Source organism: Balaenoptera ricei, chromosome 9, assembly GCF_028023285.1.
Source record: "Balaenoptera ricei isolate mBalRic1 chromosome 9, mBalRic1.hap2, whole genome shotgun sequence".
In the NCBI taxonomy this organism is placed as follows: domain Eukaryota; kingdom Metazoa; phylum Chordata; class Mammalia; order Artiodactyla; family Balaenopteridae; genus Balaenoptera; species Balaenoptera ricei.
The window spans coordinates 43,295,288-43,311,134 of NC_082647.1; the positions used below are offsets into that span (position 1 = coordinate 43,295,288).

General features: G+C 45.6%; 1 protein-coding gene across 2 annotated transcripts in view; it reads left to right on the forward strand.

The window, feature by feature from the left end:
• The first annotated feature begins 9,437 nt into the window (after positions 1 to 9,437).
• DPY19L1 (dpy-19 like C-mannosyltransferase 1) overlaps positions 9,438 to 15,847 on the forward strand; it is a 96,693-nt gene continuing 90,283 nt past the window's right edge. For both annotated transcript variants that reach the window (XM_059933620.1, XM_059933621.1), the window contains exon 1: positions 9,438 to 9,804. In XM_059933620.1, coding sequence (XP_059789603.1) covers positions 9,507 to 9,804 — 298 coding nt within the window. In that variant the 5' untranslated portion in view covers positions 9,438 to 9,506. The remainder of the gene's footprint in view (positions 9,805 to 15,847) is intronic.

Below are 15,847 nucleotides of genomic sequence, written 5' to 3' on the forward strand. Positions count from 1 at the left end.
AGATGAAGAAAGATGAGCAAACATCTAGTCTGTGTGTAAATCAAGCGTGCTGTGATAAGCTCCAGAGGAACTGCAGAGAGGGTCATGCAGAATTGCTCACAGGGCCATATTACATCCAAGTGTGACAAAACTCTGCACAAAGCAAGATGCACACTTGGGCCAATCACTGGGTTGTTGTGGCATCTGTTCAGGGGAATCTGGAGGCCCAGCTTAACCCTCTCTGACTTTCACACTTTGAACGGTGTCAGGAAAAGCACTGGCCCCAAAGCGTCACTAACACCATTGCACCCATCACCAGTGACCCCCATCCTGAGTCGGAAACTCCTCAAATATGAATAGGAGTCCATGGAATGTGCAGTCATAGGACCAAGGATGGAATTTTGGGCTGTGTGCTCAGACACTGCCACTTCTTGCTCCTTTGTCCACTAACCCAACAAATAGGCCATTTGGGGCAGGTCAGAAAGGATTGGGATAAGCTCTTTTTCTTTGTGCCCCTCTTCTCTCATTAACTCAGGGCCAATGGCAACTGGATCTTGATTCCTCCTGAGGCTTCACAGAATCCGTACCACATAGCCTCCCAAAGCTTCCAGCAACCAGGCATGGTTTGCACTGCCCCTCAAGCAAGGTGCCAGGGCTAGCGCACTATCTCACTGCACCTTGCACTTCAGCTCTTGTAAGAGAAACCTTGACTCCAGACACAGTGTTCGTTGTCTGGATGCAAAATCAGGTGCTGGAACCCATGTCAGTTTTCTCTGAAGAGCTAAAGATTCCTTACCTGTTACTTCTCCCTAACCCGTAGCCTGGGACAAAATGGACACTGTAGCCACATGCAGCTACGCGGCAAGCAAAAGTAAGATGTTCCTTCACTCCAGCATTGCTGAGCATTGTGGGCTTCGGGTCATCTTGAGATGGCAATGAATTGTCTCCAGCTATTTTCTTAATGTCAGTTTCTGAAAACAAACCAGGATTAGCAGCACGAGCTGAGTTGAATTAATAGCTGCTTGGGAAGTAAAAAATCTAAATCTCTTAGTTTTTAAATATATCTGCAAAATTAATCCAAAATAATTATAGTTTAGAAATTTATAGTGAATACCTTTGAAGGCTAGACTTACATCCAGTTTATAGTCCTTACATTGCAAATGGTGAATCTCTGCTTATAACTAATAAATGAGATCAAGTACACCTAATCATAAATATCTTCCAAAGAGTTAGTTTAACATTTTAGCTGGTCTCATATTTGTCCTGTCATGCTCTCACTATTCTTTTATAGGCCTTCTATACTCCATTGTCCTGGTTATAGGAGCAGACTCTCAGGCCCTGGGCTTTGTCCCCTGTCCATCTTCCTGCTATCATCTCAGCCATCCCCACCACCCTCATGCCTCAAGTTTACATCCTCAGAGCATGTCTACTTGCTATTTTTTCATATCCTATTTATAACCCATCCATCTTTTGATCACTAGAGTTCACTGTTTTCAAACAGAAAATTTTGTCCTTCCATAAAGCTCTAAATCTCAATTCATTTAATCTAACTAACCTTGTTTTCTACCGTTTAATTAATTCATTTAATCATACATTCAGTCATTTACCTACAAAGAGAATGGGCACCTGCAGAGTGTCAGGCCTTGAGACGCCACAGGGCGTTGGCAGAGGGGACTGTGGTATGCTACCCAGATTTCCCCTTCAGGTTTGAAGCCAGGGGTGTAGGTGGCTGAGGGCGCACCGCTGAGTCCCTTTGGGGACTAGCTTTCCGTTGTACACATCCTGTGGAGCTGCCTGCCAGGTTTCGCTCACTCTTGCAAGCAGCCACCAGTAACCAGCTGGTGTGGTGTCAAAGACTTGGGATCCTTGCCACAATTTAGGATGATTGGGAAGGGCCATCCTAACTCCAGGTCTCCCTATTGGATTGGCTGAGGCTTCTGCTACAATTGCATTGCAGTTCAATTTCTCTTTGCCCAATTCCACTTTCTTCACTCCCTTACAGGCTTTGTTCTTGAAAGTGCCCCCTCCCAAAACCACTTGCATGCAAATTTTCATCTTAGAGTCTTCTCGGGGAACCTGACCTAATACAGAGCTTTCCCTCAAGAAAATTACAGTCTAACAGAGAAGTCGGACAAATAAACAGGCAAATCGACAGTGTGGTAAGTGATATGACAGGGGATATAGTCTAGGTTACTAGTTGTATGGTTCAGGGTGAGGGGGGAGGAAAGTTCCTGCAGGAGCTGATTTCTAAGTGATGTGTTAAGGATGAGCCAGTCATCCAGGAGAGCTGCCAGGGGCTGGGCAGGACAGAAGTATGACAGTTTAAGAGAATGGCATGTGTAGAGGTCCAGGGGGATGGAGGACACAGAGTGTTGGGGACTGGTGAGAGATAAGGCTGGAGAAGGAAAAAGTAGGGAGAGGGTATGACATAGCATAGTTCATGAAGGCCTAGTGAGTCATGTTTAGGAATTTGGAAGTGCTGAATGATTTTTTAAAAAGTGACATCAGATTTGCATATTAGAAATGGTTCTCTGGAATAACGATGGGCAGCAAGAGAAGATGCAAAACAACCAGGTAGGAGACGGTGCTGAAACTCATGGGAAAATGATGGTGGACCACGGCAGTGAGGATGGAAAGAAAGGAATTTGAGAGACAATTATGGGATAGAATCAGTAGGATTCTGTGATTGATTGGATGTTGGAAGTAGGAGAGAAGACATAAAGATGACTCCCTGGATATGGGAACAGGGAAAATCGTGGTGTCATTCACTGAGATTAGGAGACTGGAAACGAAGCAGATTTGGATTTGGGGGTTTGAAGTGCCAAAAAGACATCCCAGTATGAGCATCGAATGGGCAGTTGGAGATAACGGATTTGAGGCTCAGTGAGGAAATCTGGGCTGGAGACACATGTTTGGAAATCTCCAGCAAAAAGGCAGTAATGAGATTGCCCAGGGAATGTGTATGGAGTCAAAGGAGGAAAGGCTCAGTTTTAAACCCTAGGAGACATCAATATTTAGTGAACAAGAGGGACCTTCAAGGGAGACTGAAAAGGAACAAAGAGACACAAAACCCAAGAACATGTGTGTCAGAGAAACCAAAGGAAGGGAGTGGTCAGATGCCAAGATAAAGACTCGTGTGTCCTGTGAATTTAGCAACGTGGAGGTCATTAGTGATCTCAATGAGAGCAGTTTTGTGGTATGTTAGATACAATGCCAGACATCCATGAGCTTGACTGACTGGGAAATGAGGAAGCAGAGATGACGGGTATAAGGAACTCTACCAGGAATATCTATGAATGAAGCAAGGAGAGGGAGAGGGCTGTTGTTTTGGGGAGATGTTAGTTTGGGAGATAGTTCTAATTAAGATGGGAGTCACTTGGGCAAGCTTAAGGCTGTTGGAAGGCAACCCAAACAGTAGAGAGATGACCCAGCAGTTAGTTGGTAGAGTGAGGCACCAAGATGGTGGGATGGAGTAAACCAACGCTTGGAGAAGAGGTTGGTTGCATATGGAAGAGGGGCTCCTTCTTGTGATGGGAAGGAAGGAGGGTCTTGGGTAAATTTGTGGGTATATGGGAGGACAGGGAGGCAAGTCCTGATGGTGTCCAGTTTCTCCGTGGAGTAGGAGGAAAGGCCTTGTCCGCTGGGAGTATGGGAGTTGGTGAGACAGGTGTGGCAGGTTTGCAAGACTAGCTGTCATGGCCAGCTCAGGCTGCTCTAACAGAATACCATAGACTAGGCGGCCTATAAAAAACAGATGTTTATTTCTCACAGTTCTGGAGGCTGGGAAGTCCAAGATCAAGGTGCTGGGAAATTCAGTGTCTGGTGAGGGCCTCATTCCCCATTCAGAGATGGCCCTCTTTTTGCTGTGTCCTCACATGGTGGAAGCAGGAGAAGGAGTTCTAAGTCTCTTTCATGGGCACTAATCCCATTCCTCAGGGTTCTGCCTTCATGTTCTAATCACATCGCAAAGGCCTCATCTTCAAACACCATCACACTGGGGATTTGGTTTTGACACATGAATCTGGGGAGGAGGGAATTCAGTCCATAGCATTAGCGAACATTTGCTGTATCTGCTCTGGAGAATGGGACCAGGGGAATGAAGGAAGATTTCAGGGCAGCACTCAGGTCCAGCTGCCAGTGGAATCTAAGAATTCCTATGAGTTCCTGCCTTCCAAGCTGTGGGATTTCTCCAGAACTCTTCAGTAGCACGGGCATAGATCCAAAGTTGGACAGTGGGATTTTGCCAGGTGAGTGAGACGGAAGGACCATGCAGGGAATGCGGGGGGAGAACTTGACAGAGAGAGTTGCAGTGATGGGCTGGGCCCTGGCACTTGAGATGGAATAACAAGGAGACTTAGAGGCACTGGAGGTGGGTTGCTTGGATTTTAAATGCAGGAGCAGAGCCAGATTGAGGGGATGACAAGAAGCAGGATGGGGCCATTGGAGTGGGGCGATGACATGGAGTAGGAATGCGGGTCACCAGAGAGGAGGATATCAAGGAGCTGAGAGGTTCAGTGTTAGGTGCTCAAGTCATTTGCAGCAATAGTAGGAAGTGAGAAGACCGGGGGCCAGGGCTACAGTAAATGGTGGGGGAGTGTTACCAGGTAGTCTGTAGAGGACAGCAACGATTGAAGGGTAGAGATGACAAGGGCTTCAGAGGAGCTTTCCGGAGGCAGAAAGGAGCTACAGGGAAAGAAGGGGGTGGAGATATGAGGGAATGAACCTGTTACAGGAAAAAGGGCCTCTGAAAAGAGCCAAGAGGTACAGACCACTGAGATGAGCTGAGTGTATTAGGGATGGATTGTTGGCCTCAGGGAGCACAAGGTAAGGTTGGGTTGAGGAAATAGCTTAGTGGGGAGAGGATAAATTGTGTGATACATCCAGGTGCTTACCCTGGAGAATGGGCTCGGAGGACTGACCATTCAATGTCCAAATGAATCAGTCCCCCACCTTATCTGCATCTGGCGGCAGGTGAGGGGGAGGTTCAGGCTATGAGTCAGCAAAGGCCCGCTGGATGCAAGCAAGTCCCTGTTCACATTAGAGGCTAACAGTGGGATTCATTGGCTCCCAGTGTTCCTAAGGCCGTGTGTGTGCGTGCGTGTGTGCGTGTGTGTGTGTGGGGGGGCGGGGGTGCTCAGCCTCATTTGGCACGGAGTCTGCTCAGGTGTAGATAGATTTGGGGGCTCTGAGACCCAGGATCCATGTCCGGGCACTCTAAGCATTTCATGCTCCAATCTCTTTAATCCTTTTATTTATTCCTCAAACTTACATCAGTTGTTTCTTCCCTTCCTCATTCCCAAAAGGATTTAAGATGTTCCTGTTAGCACTTACTATGGGCCAGGCACACAAGGGTTTCGGATATATGTTGTTCCCTCTCTATAATGTGTTTTCCAAGTTTCCTTCTGTTCAAACAAGATCTATCGTTCCAACAAGGCCTAGACAAGTTTCATCTCCTCCCTGAAAACTCCTCAGTCATATCAGATGCGGTCTCTTCCCTTTGGAACTCTTTCAGTACTTGTGCTCTGAATCACACATTTCCCTACACAATCATATTTTCTCCTAGCTTACCCTGACTCTCCATTGAAACTGTAAGACCTTTGGGGATAAGGACTTTATTTGAATTTTTAATGTCTCTGAAATCCACTAAGACACCAAGGACATAGTAAGCCCTCAGTAACAGGAACTGCATTTTAGGGAGACAAGCCCCTCTGTAATGGAGTGTTTCTTGACAGTGCACTAGAACTAGGACTAATAATGAACTTTCTGAGTTTCTCAGGAACAGCCATTGGAGCATGAACAGTTTAAATTACAAGGTCAGCTACCAGAAAGACAGAAGATAAAATCTGAAAAGCAATAAAGTAGCAATTTACATTTGTTCTCACCAGAGACTAAAGAAATACATTCATTATAACACAGTGACAAGCTAATGTTGGGGCTTTGTGGAAAGTTGAATGTTATATGGATATACTTTGTTGCACCCATTTTAGGTTTCTGTGAAGTGTGCCTGGATTATGCAGGTTCCTCTCTTGATATGAGCAACTGCTGAGGGACACAACTGTCAGAATCTACAACTTGACCCCCAGACACTTCTGCAATAAACAGATCAAGTGACCTACTTCAAGGAAATGAGAAACAGATGCCACAGTCAAGATCCTCCTTTTGCTGTCACTCTGTGGGTAGGAGAGCGAGTGGGAGGAAAAGGCGGAAATTTGGAAGTTTTAATTAGGGCCTTGAAAATGCAAATGTAAAGAAATAAGGAAATTGGTTCCCGGCAGTCTTCCCTTGACCAAATTTTGCTTTTCATTGTCCATTTAACAACGTTTCCCTGGTCCCTATACTTTAATGTCGCTAGGCTTTATTTTGGGGCATTTACTTGTCTTTATTATTTTATTCGCATCTCCTCCTTTAAATTTCCTATTTCTCCATCCCCAAAGCTTTTACAAAATTATTTTTTTAATTAAAAATTTTTATTTCAAATGCCCAAGATGTAGCTTTTAGTGAGAAAAGGATTGGGCTTGTACCCCGGTGACCAGACCAGGGATTCTTCATGAGTGGTTGCTCTGTAGGGTTTCTATCCTCAGAATTTGTCTGCTTTGATCCAGTATTTCTATAGTGTCACATAAGGAAGTACCTTTCTGGTACATCTGGAACTCCTGAAAAAAAGGCATTAAAGGTGGCCAGTAATTGTAATACTTTAATCTGTATTCATTATAATCTTGAATTAATTCTTAGGATCATCTACACACATTTTTTTTTTAAAGCAGCTTTCAGTCCTCCCCCCCCCCCCTTCTCTCTCTCTCTTTAGCGTCCACCACTATGTGGCAGCCCTTAGCCTAAAGATATGAATATGAATAAACTGCATTCCCTGCTCTTGTGGGTCTCGAGGTATAAAGACAAAATGAAATCTGGCACATAACTTTCATGACTATTCCATTTTGTGCTCTACCACTCTCCCTGTGTGAAACATCCTCCTTTCTTGGGGGGAGGGGAGAGAGAAGTAAGAGGAGTTGCCTCTATTTTATCCAAGCTTAATGACCCATGAATTGGTCATCCTTTGTAAAGCATGTGTGGGAAGCAGGAAACTTGAAGGGGAGGAGCAACTGCTCAGACAGCTGAGAAACTTGAGGCCCAGAGCGTGTGGGACTGGTCTAAACATCACACAGCTGTCCTTGCCCCTCAGCACTCTATTCCTCTGCATCTTCACATCCATTCTGGAGTGTCAGCTTCAGGCTTCGGGAGGACAGAAGACTTGCCACCCTCCGTATACAGCATCCACCGCTTTGAACATTTATCGAGCAATTATTTTGATGGAAGTAATTGTTAGATACCTTACATATACTGTCTTATTTAATTTTTACAAATCTGTGGGGTAGATGTTTTTATTACTCTTATTTTAGGGATGAGGAGACCGAGCCTCAAAAAGGTCTGGTAACTTGGCCAAGGTCACATGGTTGGTACACGTCAGAGCAAAGACTGGAATATGGGCCTACCGTCACCATGTGTTTTAACCAATATGCTAGACTGCCCCTGCTTGGTCGCCAAGAAGAGAAGGGACTCCTCAGCACTGGTGGAACTGATCAAAACCCACTGGGTGTGGCTTAAACAATAGGTGTTCCTCTTTCAATACAGTTCAACAAATTTTCACAGTCAGGCTCTGGGCTAGGCTCTGTGGGACAATATGAAGTTGAGTAGGAAAGCTTCTTTGTCTTCTAGACATTCGAGACCATGGGAGAGGAGGGCTAGAACTAAGTAACTTTCAACTGCACTACAGAACACAGCATATTTAATCTTCATCTGACTATGTTATCTCCTGCATTCATTCACTCAATCACTCATTTATTCTTTCAACAAGTGTTTTCTCTGGCAAAATGGTACCAGTTGAATCAAAGAGGGAAACACACTGGATCCATCTGACACATAATTTCAGAATACAAGCATTCTGTAATATCGCTTCAATAATTTTAAAAAACCAGTGTCTAAAAATAGTTGTTCCCTGTTCTGATGAAAGACAGGTGAAAATTCAAATTCTCAAAATATAGAGTATGAGGGATTATTAATTAGCATGGCAAATTTTTTTCCCTTTACAAAATAATTAATTGCCCTTAAAAAGGCATAACAGTGAATGGATGCCGATATTAATGAACTTCCTTAAATAACGAAATCACTGGACAAAGAAACTTAAGGGCAAGGATCCACAGCCTCGTGAAGCACCTGGAATTACAATGGAGATAATCAGAACGATGTGGCTTGATTTACAAAATTGGGAATTAAGGACAACTTTTTGGAACAAGCCCACTTAACACCGCAAGGGAAGGAACTTAGTTATCCACGAGGCTGTAGGGTTTTGTGCAAAGAATGCAAGGGTGGGTGGGTGGGGGGGAGAAGGGTAACTGGGATCTGCCTGGTTTTCCCAGTCTTCCTGGGCTTCCTTCAGTCATGCCTTCCGCTTGCTACGTGGAAGAAAATGCGTTTTCGACTAAGGTTTTGTATTTTAACAGCAAATAAAGTTTTTCTGCTTTCTTTCAAGCCACAAGGTTACAGCATTTAAAACTAACAGAACATACGATAATTTTTTCTTCTCGGTCCATTCAATTTTATCACCCTCAAACTGGGCTCCTACCCTGGTTTTCAGTTTTAATGTCAGGCACACACTTATGTCTCGACCCTTAACAGCTCCCCTTGAGATACTCTGCTGCCATTTTAAATCGGGTTGCCCCGCTCGTCGTATCAGTGAATGCGGGAGCTGCACTCGGCAGCGCTCTAAACTGCGAGGCCACACATTGTGGAGTAACGTGACCCAGTGGCTCTACTTTGTTCTGCTCTTCTTCCAGCTGCAAGGGCCACGGAGGCTCCAGAGCGCACACACAGCGCCCCCCCGTGGTCATTCCCGAGCGCCTCCTCCCCGGTCCGGCCGCCCCCGCGACGAGCTGCTTGGGCCACGCGGGCTTTCCCGGGGTCCACTTGCAGCCTTAATCGGGTCCGAAACTTCGACCAGCGGCCCCCGCCCGAGAGGGCCCTTTCTTCTTCCCGGCTGCTCCCAAAGGTAGGGACAGCCGCTCCCGGGAGGCGATCCGTGCCCTCGCCCTGGCCGAGCCCTGCGCGGGTCCCACGTAGGGCCGGGGTCGCCGGGCTGCCCCAGGTCGGCCCCCGCCCTCGCCGGAAGTCCGCGCGTGCGCGCTGGCTGTCCGGGAGCGCGCGTCCGGCGCGGAGGGGCGGGGGGAGCGGGACAGCGGCCGCTCACAGGGTGTCCCCGCCCCCGCCCCACGGCGTTCTGCGGTCGCCGTGACAACCGGGGCAACGGCAGCGGCGGCGGGCGCGCGAGTCCGGCGCCGCCTCCTGGCCGCACCGCCAGGCAGGCAGCCGCCGCCCGGCCTTGCAGCTTTCCCCGCCTCCCCGCCGGCGGGGAGGGACCGGCCCGCCCTCCGCCCGCCCGCCGGAGAGTGAGCGGCGCTGGGGCCGCCCCGCCAGCCCGCCGTTCGCCGGCCGCCGTCCGGGCGCGCGCAGCGAGCGGGCGCGACTATGCCAAGATGGTCCTGCAGGCGCGGAACAAGCACCGGGAGGCGGCCCCCAAGCCGCCCCAGCCACCCCGCGCCTCGCAGTCGCCGCTGAGGGGGGCGCCAGATGTCGGCGCCGGGGAGCCCGGGCCCGAGCGCGCGCCCTCGTCCCCTCGGCGCAAGGGCGCCGCGGGCAGGAAGGGGCCCCGCGCCGAGCCCGCCTCGCCGCTCGCCGGGGGCGGCCTCGGGGGGCGCTTGGCGGCCGGGCTGCGCGGGGCGCTGGGCCTGCGGCTCTCGGGGCGCGGCCGGACCTGGACCACGCTCCTGCTAGGTGAGCAGCCCAGCGCGCGGGCGCCGCCGGGACGCGGAACTTTGAGGCGCGGGCGCCCCTCTCCCCTTCCCCTCCGCTCTCCTCCGGCTTCCGCGCCGCCGAGCCCCGCCGGTCGGTCCCTGCCAGTTCGCAGCCCTCTCCGACTTTTTCTGGGACATCCTTACCTCTTCCTTCCCTCTCCCTCTCCTAGGCTCAGTCTTCGTCGCTCCCTTCCTACTTGCTCTCTGTCTCTGCTTTAAAAAAAAAAAAAAAAAAAAATGGCCCCGAGATCAACAGCTGCCCGGCCTGGCCGCGAATTGGCAGGTCTGCGCTAAAGAGATTGGACGCTGCTGATTGGCGCGGGCCGGCAGCCTTCCAGTTATCTCGCCTCCTGTCCGGGAGAATGGTTTGCTTTGGGTTGGAAGCGATTCCGCTGAACTCAAAGCAAGAGCACGTCCCCTGTTCTAGAAAGTTGCTAAACTTACAATTAAATTTTGGCGTGCTGTTTTTCTTCTTGGCTGCAGACACCGCCTATGGCACTTTATTTGTGATTCCCTTCCGCACGTCACCTTCCCGGTTGTGTTGTGTTTTGGGCGCCCAAGCTGGGACCCTGCTGACCTGGGAAAGATTGGTATGGAGGGCTCCCCCTCATCCGCTGCCTTGACCTAACGGATGATATGCAACGATGTGCTGAAAATATAAGGTTGAAACATTCACATGTTGTGGACCGACTTCAGGTTTCCTTTGTTTTCTGATCGACATTCTGATAAGGCAAGTTATAGCAGTTTGGATAATAGGCCTAATTTTTCTAAGTCAGCAAGTAAAATGCTGTAACACTGCCTTTCCTATATATCCTATATAATGTCATTAATGGGATTTGGCTACTGAATTATTTAACTCTTGGTCCTTTCAAATTCCTTTAGTGACCCCAAAGAATTTGGAGTTCAGTGTAGACCAGGGAATAAAATACAACAAATCGGCTTCCCCTGAGATCACAGCCGCTCAATCATAAAAAGCCAGTCATCACAGTGTGTGTGCGCCTACACACACACACATTTTAATGGGCTCAGGAATGTTGATATTGCTTTTGGGGTACTTTTTTTTCTCTTGTAGATTCAAGCCTAGCGAAATTCAGTATTTTCAGTACATTTCTCCTTTTTTTCAGTAACGAGCTTGAAAAACCTTGCCAGTGTGCGGGTTAGTTAAATTCACCTTGGGGAGGCAGCATGGTACAGTGGATGAGACAGAGGCTCCTGATCCAGTTCACTGTGTTTAAGTTTGGTTTAAGTTTCAAGTTATTTCCTTTGCGAGCCTTGCCTTCTCTGTGACATGGGATTATCACCTGCCCTACTTACTCCAGGGCACATCCTGAGGAGCAGAACAAAAAGGGGTGGGTACTATATGGCTAGACACTTTGTATCTAAAACATTTAACAAATTTTAGTTGCTATTAAACTAAAAGCACAAGCATAATATTGATTTGATATCTGGTGACAGAATGAAGTTGCATTTTTCTTGAATAGACAGCTACTATAAACATTAACCACTTTGTAGCAAAATATGGAACGGCATCACTCCTTCAGGGAGGTTACAGTAACAAATCATAGAATAATATCTATTGCCATTTTCTTATGTGCATATTTTCTTTGCTTGTAATTTCATTTCCTTTGAATCTTATATTGGATGGCTTATATTTGGATCTAGTAATGGCTCATACCTAAGTTTTGTATTAATGTAACAGTGTGACACTTTACTTGACTCATCCCTTTGGGTATTGGAAAGAGGTACGGTGAAGGTGCTGTCCCACATTTTTGGATGTACTCTGGACACTGGCCATCAGATGGATGGAGGTTGGATGACCAGACCAAGGTCTAGAGACTTTCTGTCCTTGCTAACCGTTTACATGAGGAGACGGGGCAGCTTGAAAGATGATTCTGGAGAATAACCAGACCTGGAATGTTTGGTTCTTTCTCTGGATCTGTACTCTCAGAACCTGTAAAGAGGAGCAGAGTTTAGACATTTTTGAAAGCTGCCTCATGTTCACTCTTCTTCCCTCCCAGAATGAGTGAGAACTGAGCTGACATGGTATGGTTTTTTAGTACAGGATTTTGCTATGACAAAAATTGCTTCATTTGTGTTTTGGAAGAAATTTTACAACTTGAGGCTCCCTGATAGAAGCACACCTTTTAAAGAGAGGCTGACTAGGGGTCCCTAGTCTCTCATCTCCTCCACGTGTGTGAAGCACTGATGGGGAACTCACTACCTACCAGGATGGCCCTTTCCACTGTTGGGCAGTCTTAAGCCCTGTTAAAAAATTCATTTTAATAAACATGTTTTTCTTTTTTTTAGACATTATTTACCATTTAATGGTAACAGTCATAAAGAAGGTCTTTGAAATGTTTAGTTTTAGATGTTTCAACCCAGTAGCTCCCTATATCAGCCAGGGGAGGCAGTGGTGTAGTAAGAAGAACCGTGACACAGTGTTTTCCTAACTTTTTTGACCACAACCTGCAGAAAGCAACACAATTTACGTTAAACTGCTCACACTTCTGAAAATCCAACCCTGTATATTTATGCATGTGTCTCTGTGTCTGTCAAACTGCTTATGTCAGTGTCCTGGCAGGAAACAGATTTAACAAGTGGCCTATTTTCAAAAGTGTGAGCAGGTTTAAGGAACCCACAAAGGACACTGAAGCACCCAGGGTTTGTCACCAGTGGGAAGGTGCTACCACCTCTGGGCCTGAAGGGGAAAGGGAGCTTCCTCCGGAGCTGAACCCAAGGAGAGCTGTGGAGTGGGGGCAGGATCACCCAAGAAGAGTGACCCCAGACACTCTGCCCACCCTCTGATCTCCCACTGGTGCCTCTCACTGGCTGACCAACGGGAAATCCTTAGGCAAGGGGCCCAGCTGAATCATTCTGTAGGGTCAGCCTCCTGGGGCTGGGAACAAGGCAGAGAAGGGAGGAGAATGGATTTGAAAAGGGAAATGGAGACTAAGAGCAGTATGTGCATACATTTAAAATAAAAAGGTCATGCACTGTACTCACCCTATAATATACAGTGCATTTTGATTTTCTGTTCTGTCCTTTTTTTTTTTTTAATTCTGTTTATAAACCATTAAGCTGATTTCACGATCTAGTATTATGACCCACAGTTTGAAAACACTGCTTTAGAGGAACTGTTTTCTGATTCTGTACCTGTTTCAAACTCATTGGTGCCTGAGCAAAGCATTTAGCTTCTCTGCGCCTCAGTTTGTACACATGTAAAAATGGGAGACCTGGACTAGACTAGTGGCTCTCAACCTTAGCTGTATACTAGTGTCACCTGGAAACTTCAAAAAATCCCGAAAGCTAAGCCACACATCAGACCAATTAAATGAGAATCTGGGGTGGGGTGAGGTGGAGGGAAGCATTAGTAGCTTTAAAGTCTGATGTTCTGCTTCCCTTTAGGAGCAGACTGTCTAGCATTACAGAGCTGACATTCCTACTTGACAGCAATCCCCTGGGACTAAGTGTATCTACCCCTCCCCTCTTTTAAATGGGGACACAGACAGCCCAGTTTGCCATAGTTTCTCCTAATCTCTATTGTTTTCGCAAAACGGGCTGTGAGTTGCCATTTATCATCTGATATGTCTGTTACTTTAATTGGAATAGCATTCACAGAGGTGGTGAAGACTAGGGGTGTGGTGAGGGGACAGATTTAAGGGAAAAGATCAAGAATTCTATCTTGGACATGTTACCTTTGAGACATTCGTGAGATGTCCAAGTAGAAATGTCAAGTAGGCAGTGGGACATAAGAGAAGAGATCTGAGTGGGAACATAAAACAGGGAATCATCAGCAAATGGGTGGTATTAAATTCATGGGAATTGATGATAGTATCTTCTCCTGATATGGGGTTTACTCTGTGCCAGGCATAGTGCTAAGTATTTTAGATTAACTGACTTATCTCAAATTCATTTAACTATTAAGTCAGTCCTCACCATGACACTGTGATTGTCATACCCATTTTACCAGATTGGGAACCTGAGGCACACAGATGTTCAGTAACTTGCCCAAGGTCACCCCTAGAATGTGGAATGGTCAGGACTTGAACCCAGGCAATGTGGCTCCAGAGTTCATGCTCTTAACTGCTATGCTTATATTTCATCTTCTCTAGGGTGAGTATACCAAGAAGGGAAATGAAGCCCCAGGGTCCAGTTCAGAGAAACCTCAACATTTAGTGCTCAGTAAGCATTAGCTTTCTTGTTTCTTCCTTCTTCAGGGGAAATAAGGAAGAGAGGGATCATAACTAGAGATAAGGGAATAGAGGTGGAAAAAGAGCATATTGGGGTTGGCTTAATGGGCAAGAAAAGCTGAGGAACTGAGAGGCACGGGGGCCACTGGCCATCTTGTGGGATGGCTTTCAAACAGACACTTAGACACACCTGAGCACCAGCCCTGAGAGTGTGTTAATACATAGATGTTGGGCCAATACAGTTCCCCGAAAGCCAGTGAGTTGGATGGGTATTTGGGCTTTTAGAGAGTTTCCTCTGTTTAAGACCAGTTTTTTCTTTCTAAAGTACACTTCTGGTTAACTTTAAAGAATGTTTATAATCACTTAAATATATGTTATTATTAAAACATACAATTAGGAGGGTTCTGAATATGTGATATTCATGAGAGCTCAAATAAATAACAAATGTGATAAGTTTAATTTGTGTAAATATAAGGATATATTACCAACTTGTGATTGATTTTTGACCCATAATATGGCATCAGTACTGAAAGCAGATAAAATTTTATTATCTACATGTGTGTATTTTGATGTTGCTAAAATTTGCACTATAGCTATTTTTGTAAGCTTTGCACACTTTGTGTGTAAGATTAGGCTATATTATAATGTCTCTTAAAAAAGCTTATGTTAATGAGATATTTACATTATCATAGAGACTACAAGCCTGTGTGCTTGCTTCCAAATGGGGTAGCATAGGCTTTATAATTTATGTTTAGTCTTAAATTCTTGTTTTGTTAGTTCATCTTTTACCATCAGATTATACTTTGCCCAGACCATTGGAACATTATTCTTCCAGGGAAGAGTCTGCTAGTTTTCTTTAGTTACCATTCTGATGATTACTAGTCATAAAAGTTAGTAAAAATTACACCTCTTTCTAGGTCAAAACCTTTACATTACTGTTTAATCCCATAAAAAGCAGTCCTGTTTCATAGGAAAGATCAGTTCTCCATGGGTGATCTTTCATAATTCAAGAGTCATTGAGTACGATTAAGTTTAAAAAGTGGAAGAATTAATTTTTAGAGTACATAAATCTACAACTATTGTAACTTTTATTTTTGTTTTAATACTAATTTTCATTTTCTCAGCATTATTACTCTCTCCCCCCCCCCACCCCCGAATGCATTTAAGAGCTCATATATCTTCATGTTTTCCTGGCATATTTCCTCATATTTGACTTCCTTTCCAAAGTAACCAATTATCAGGTGTGTTTTTCAGTACTTTCACTACACGTAATTGATTCTTGGATGGCATTTTGTATTTTAATCATAGCAGCAAATGTGAACATAACAGCGTAGTCACCAAAATCAGTCACAGAAGTTCTGAGTGATTCATTGTAGTGACCAAGGATGGAGGTGATTTTATCTTCTAGTTTACAGTAGCACCAACTATATCTTAAAACACAGTTTATAAATCACTTGGCCAATAACTTTTGAAAACTTGCCATCTTGACAGATGTTTAATTTGAGAATATTGTTATAATTGAGAAGAGTGAGGCTTTATTCGTATGTTCACGCCAACTCAAATTTGCCTAATATACTACTGCTCTGCATTGCATTTTCCTATTACTTCCTAACAGTAACCACTGCTTTTTGTAGTGCAGCCTTTCAGTGCTGCAAATGTCACACCTCAGAATACTTTCCCCACGTTTTAATACTAATCATAAAGTACTTACATAACTAGCAGAGAGCTACTGTTCTCTACTATGTTTAAAAGTTTTTTAAAAATAAGACCTGATTCCTCACTCTTCTCATCTTTGATCTTCATGGAAGTTTCCTGGGAATCTAGAAATTAAAA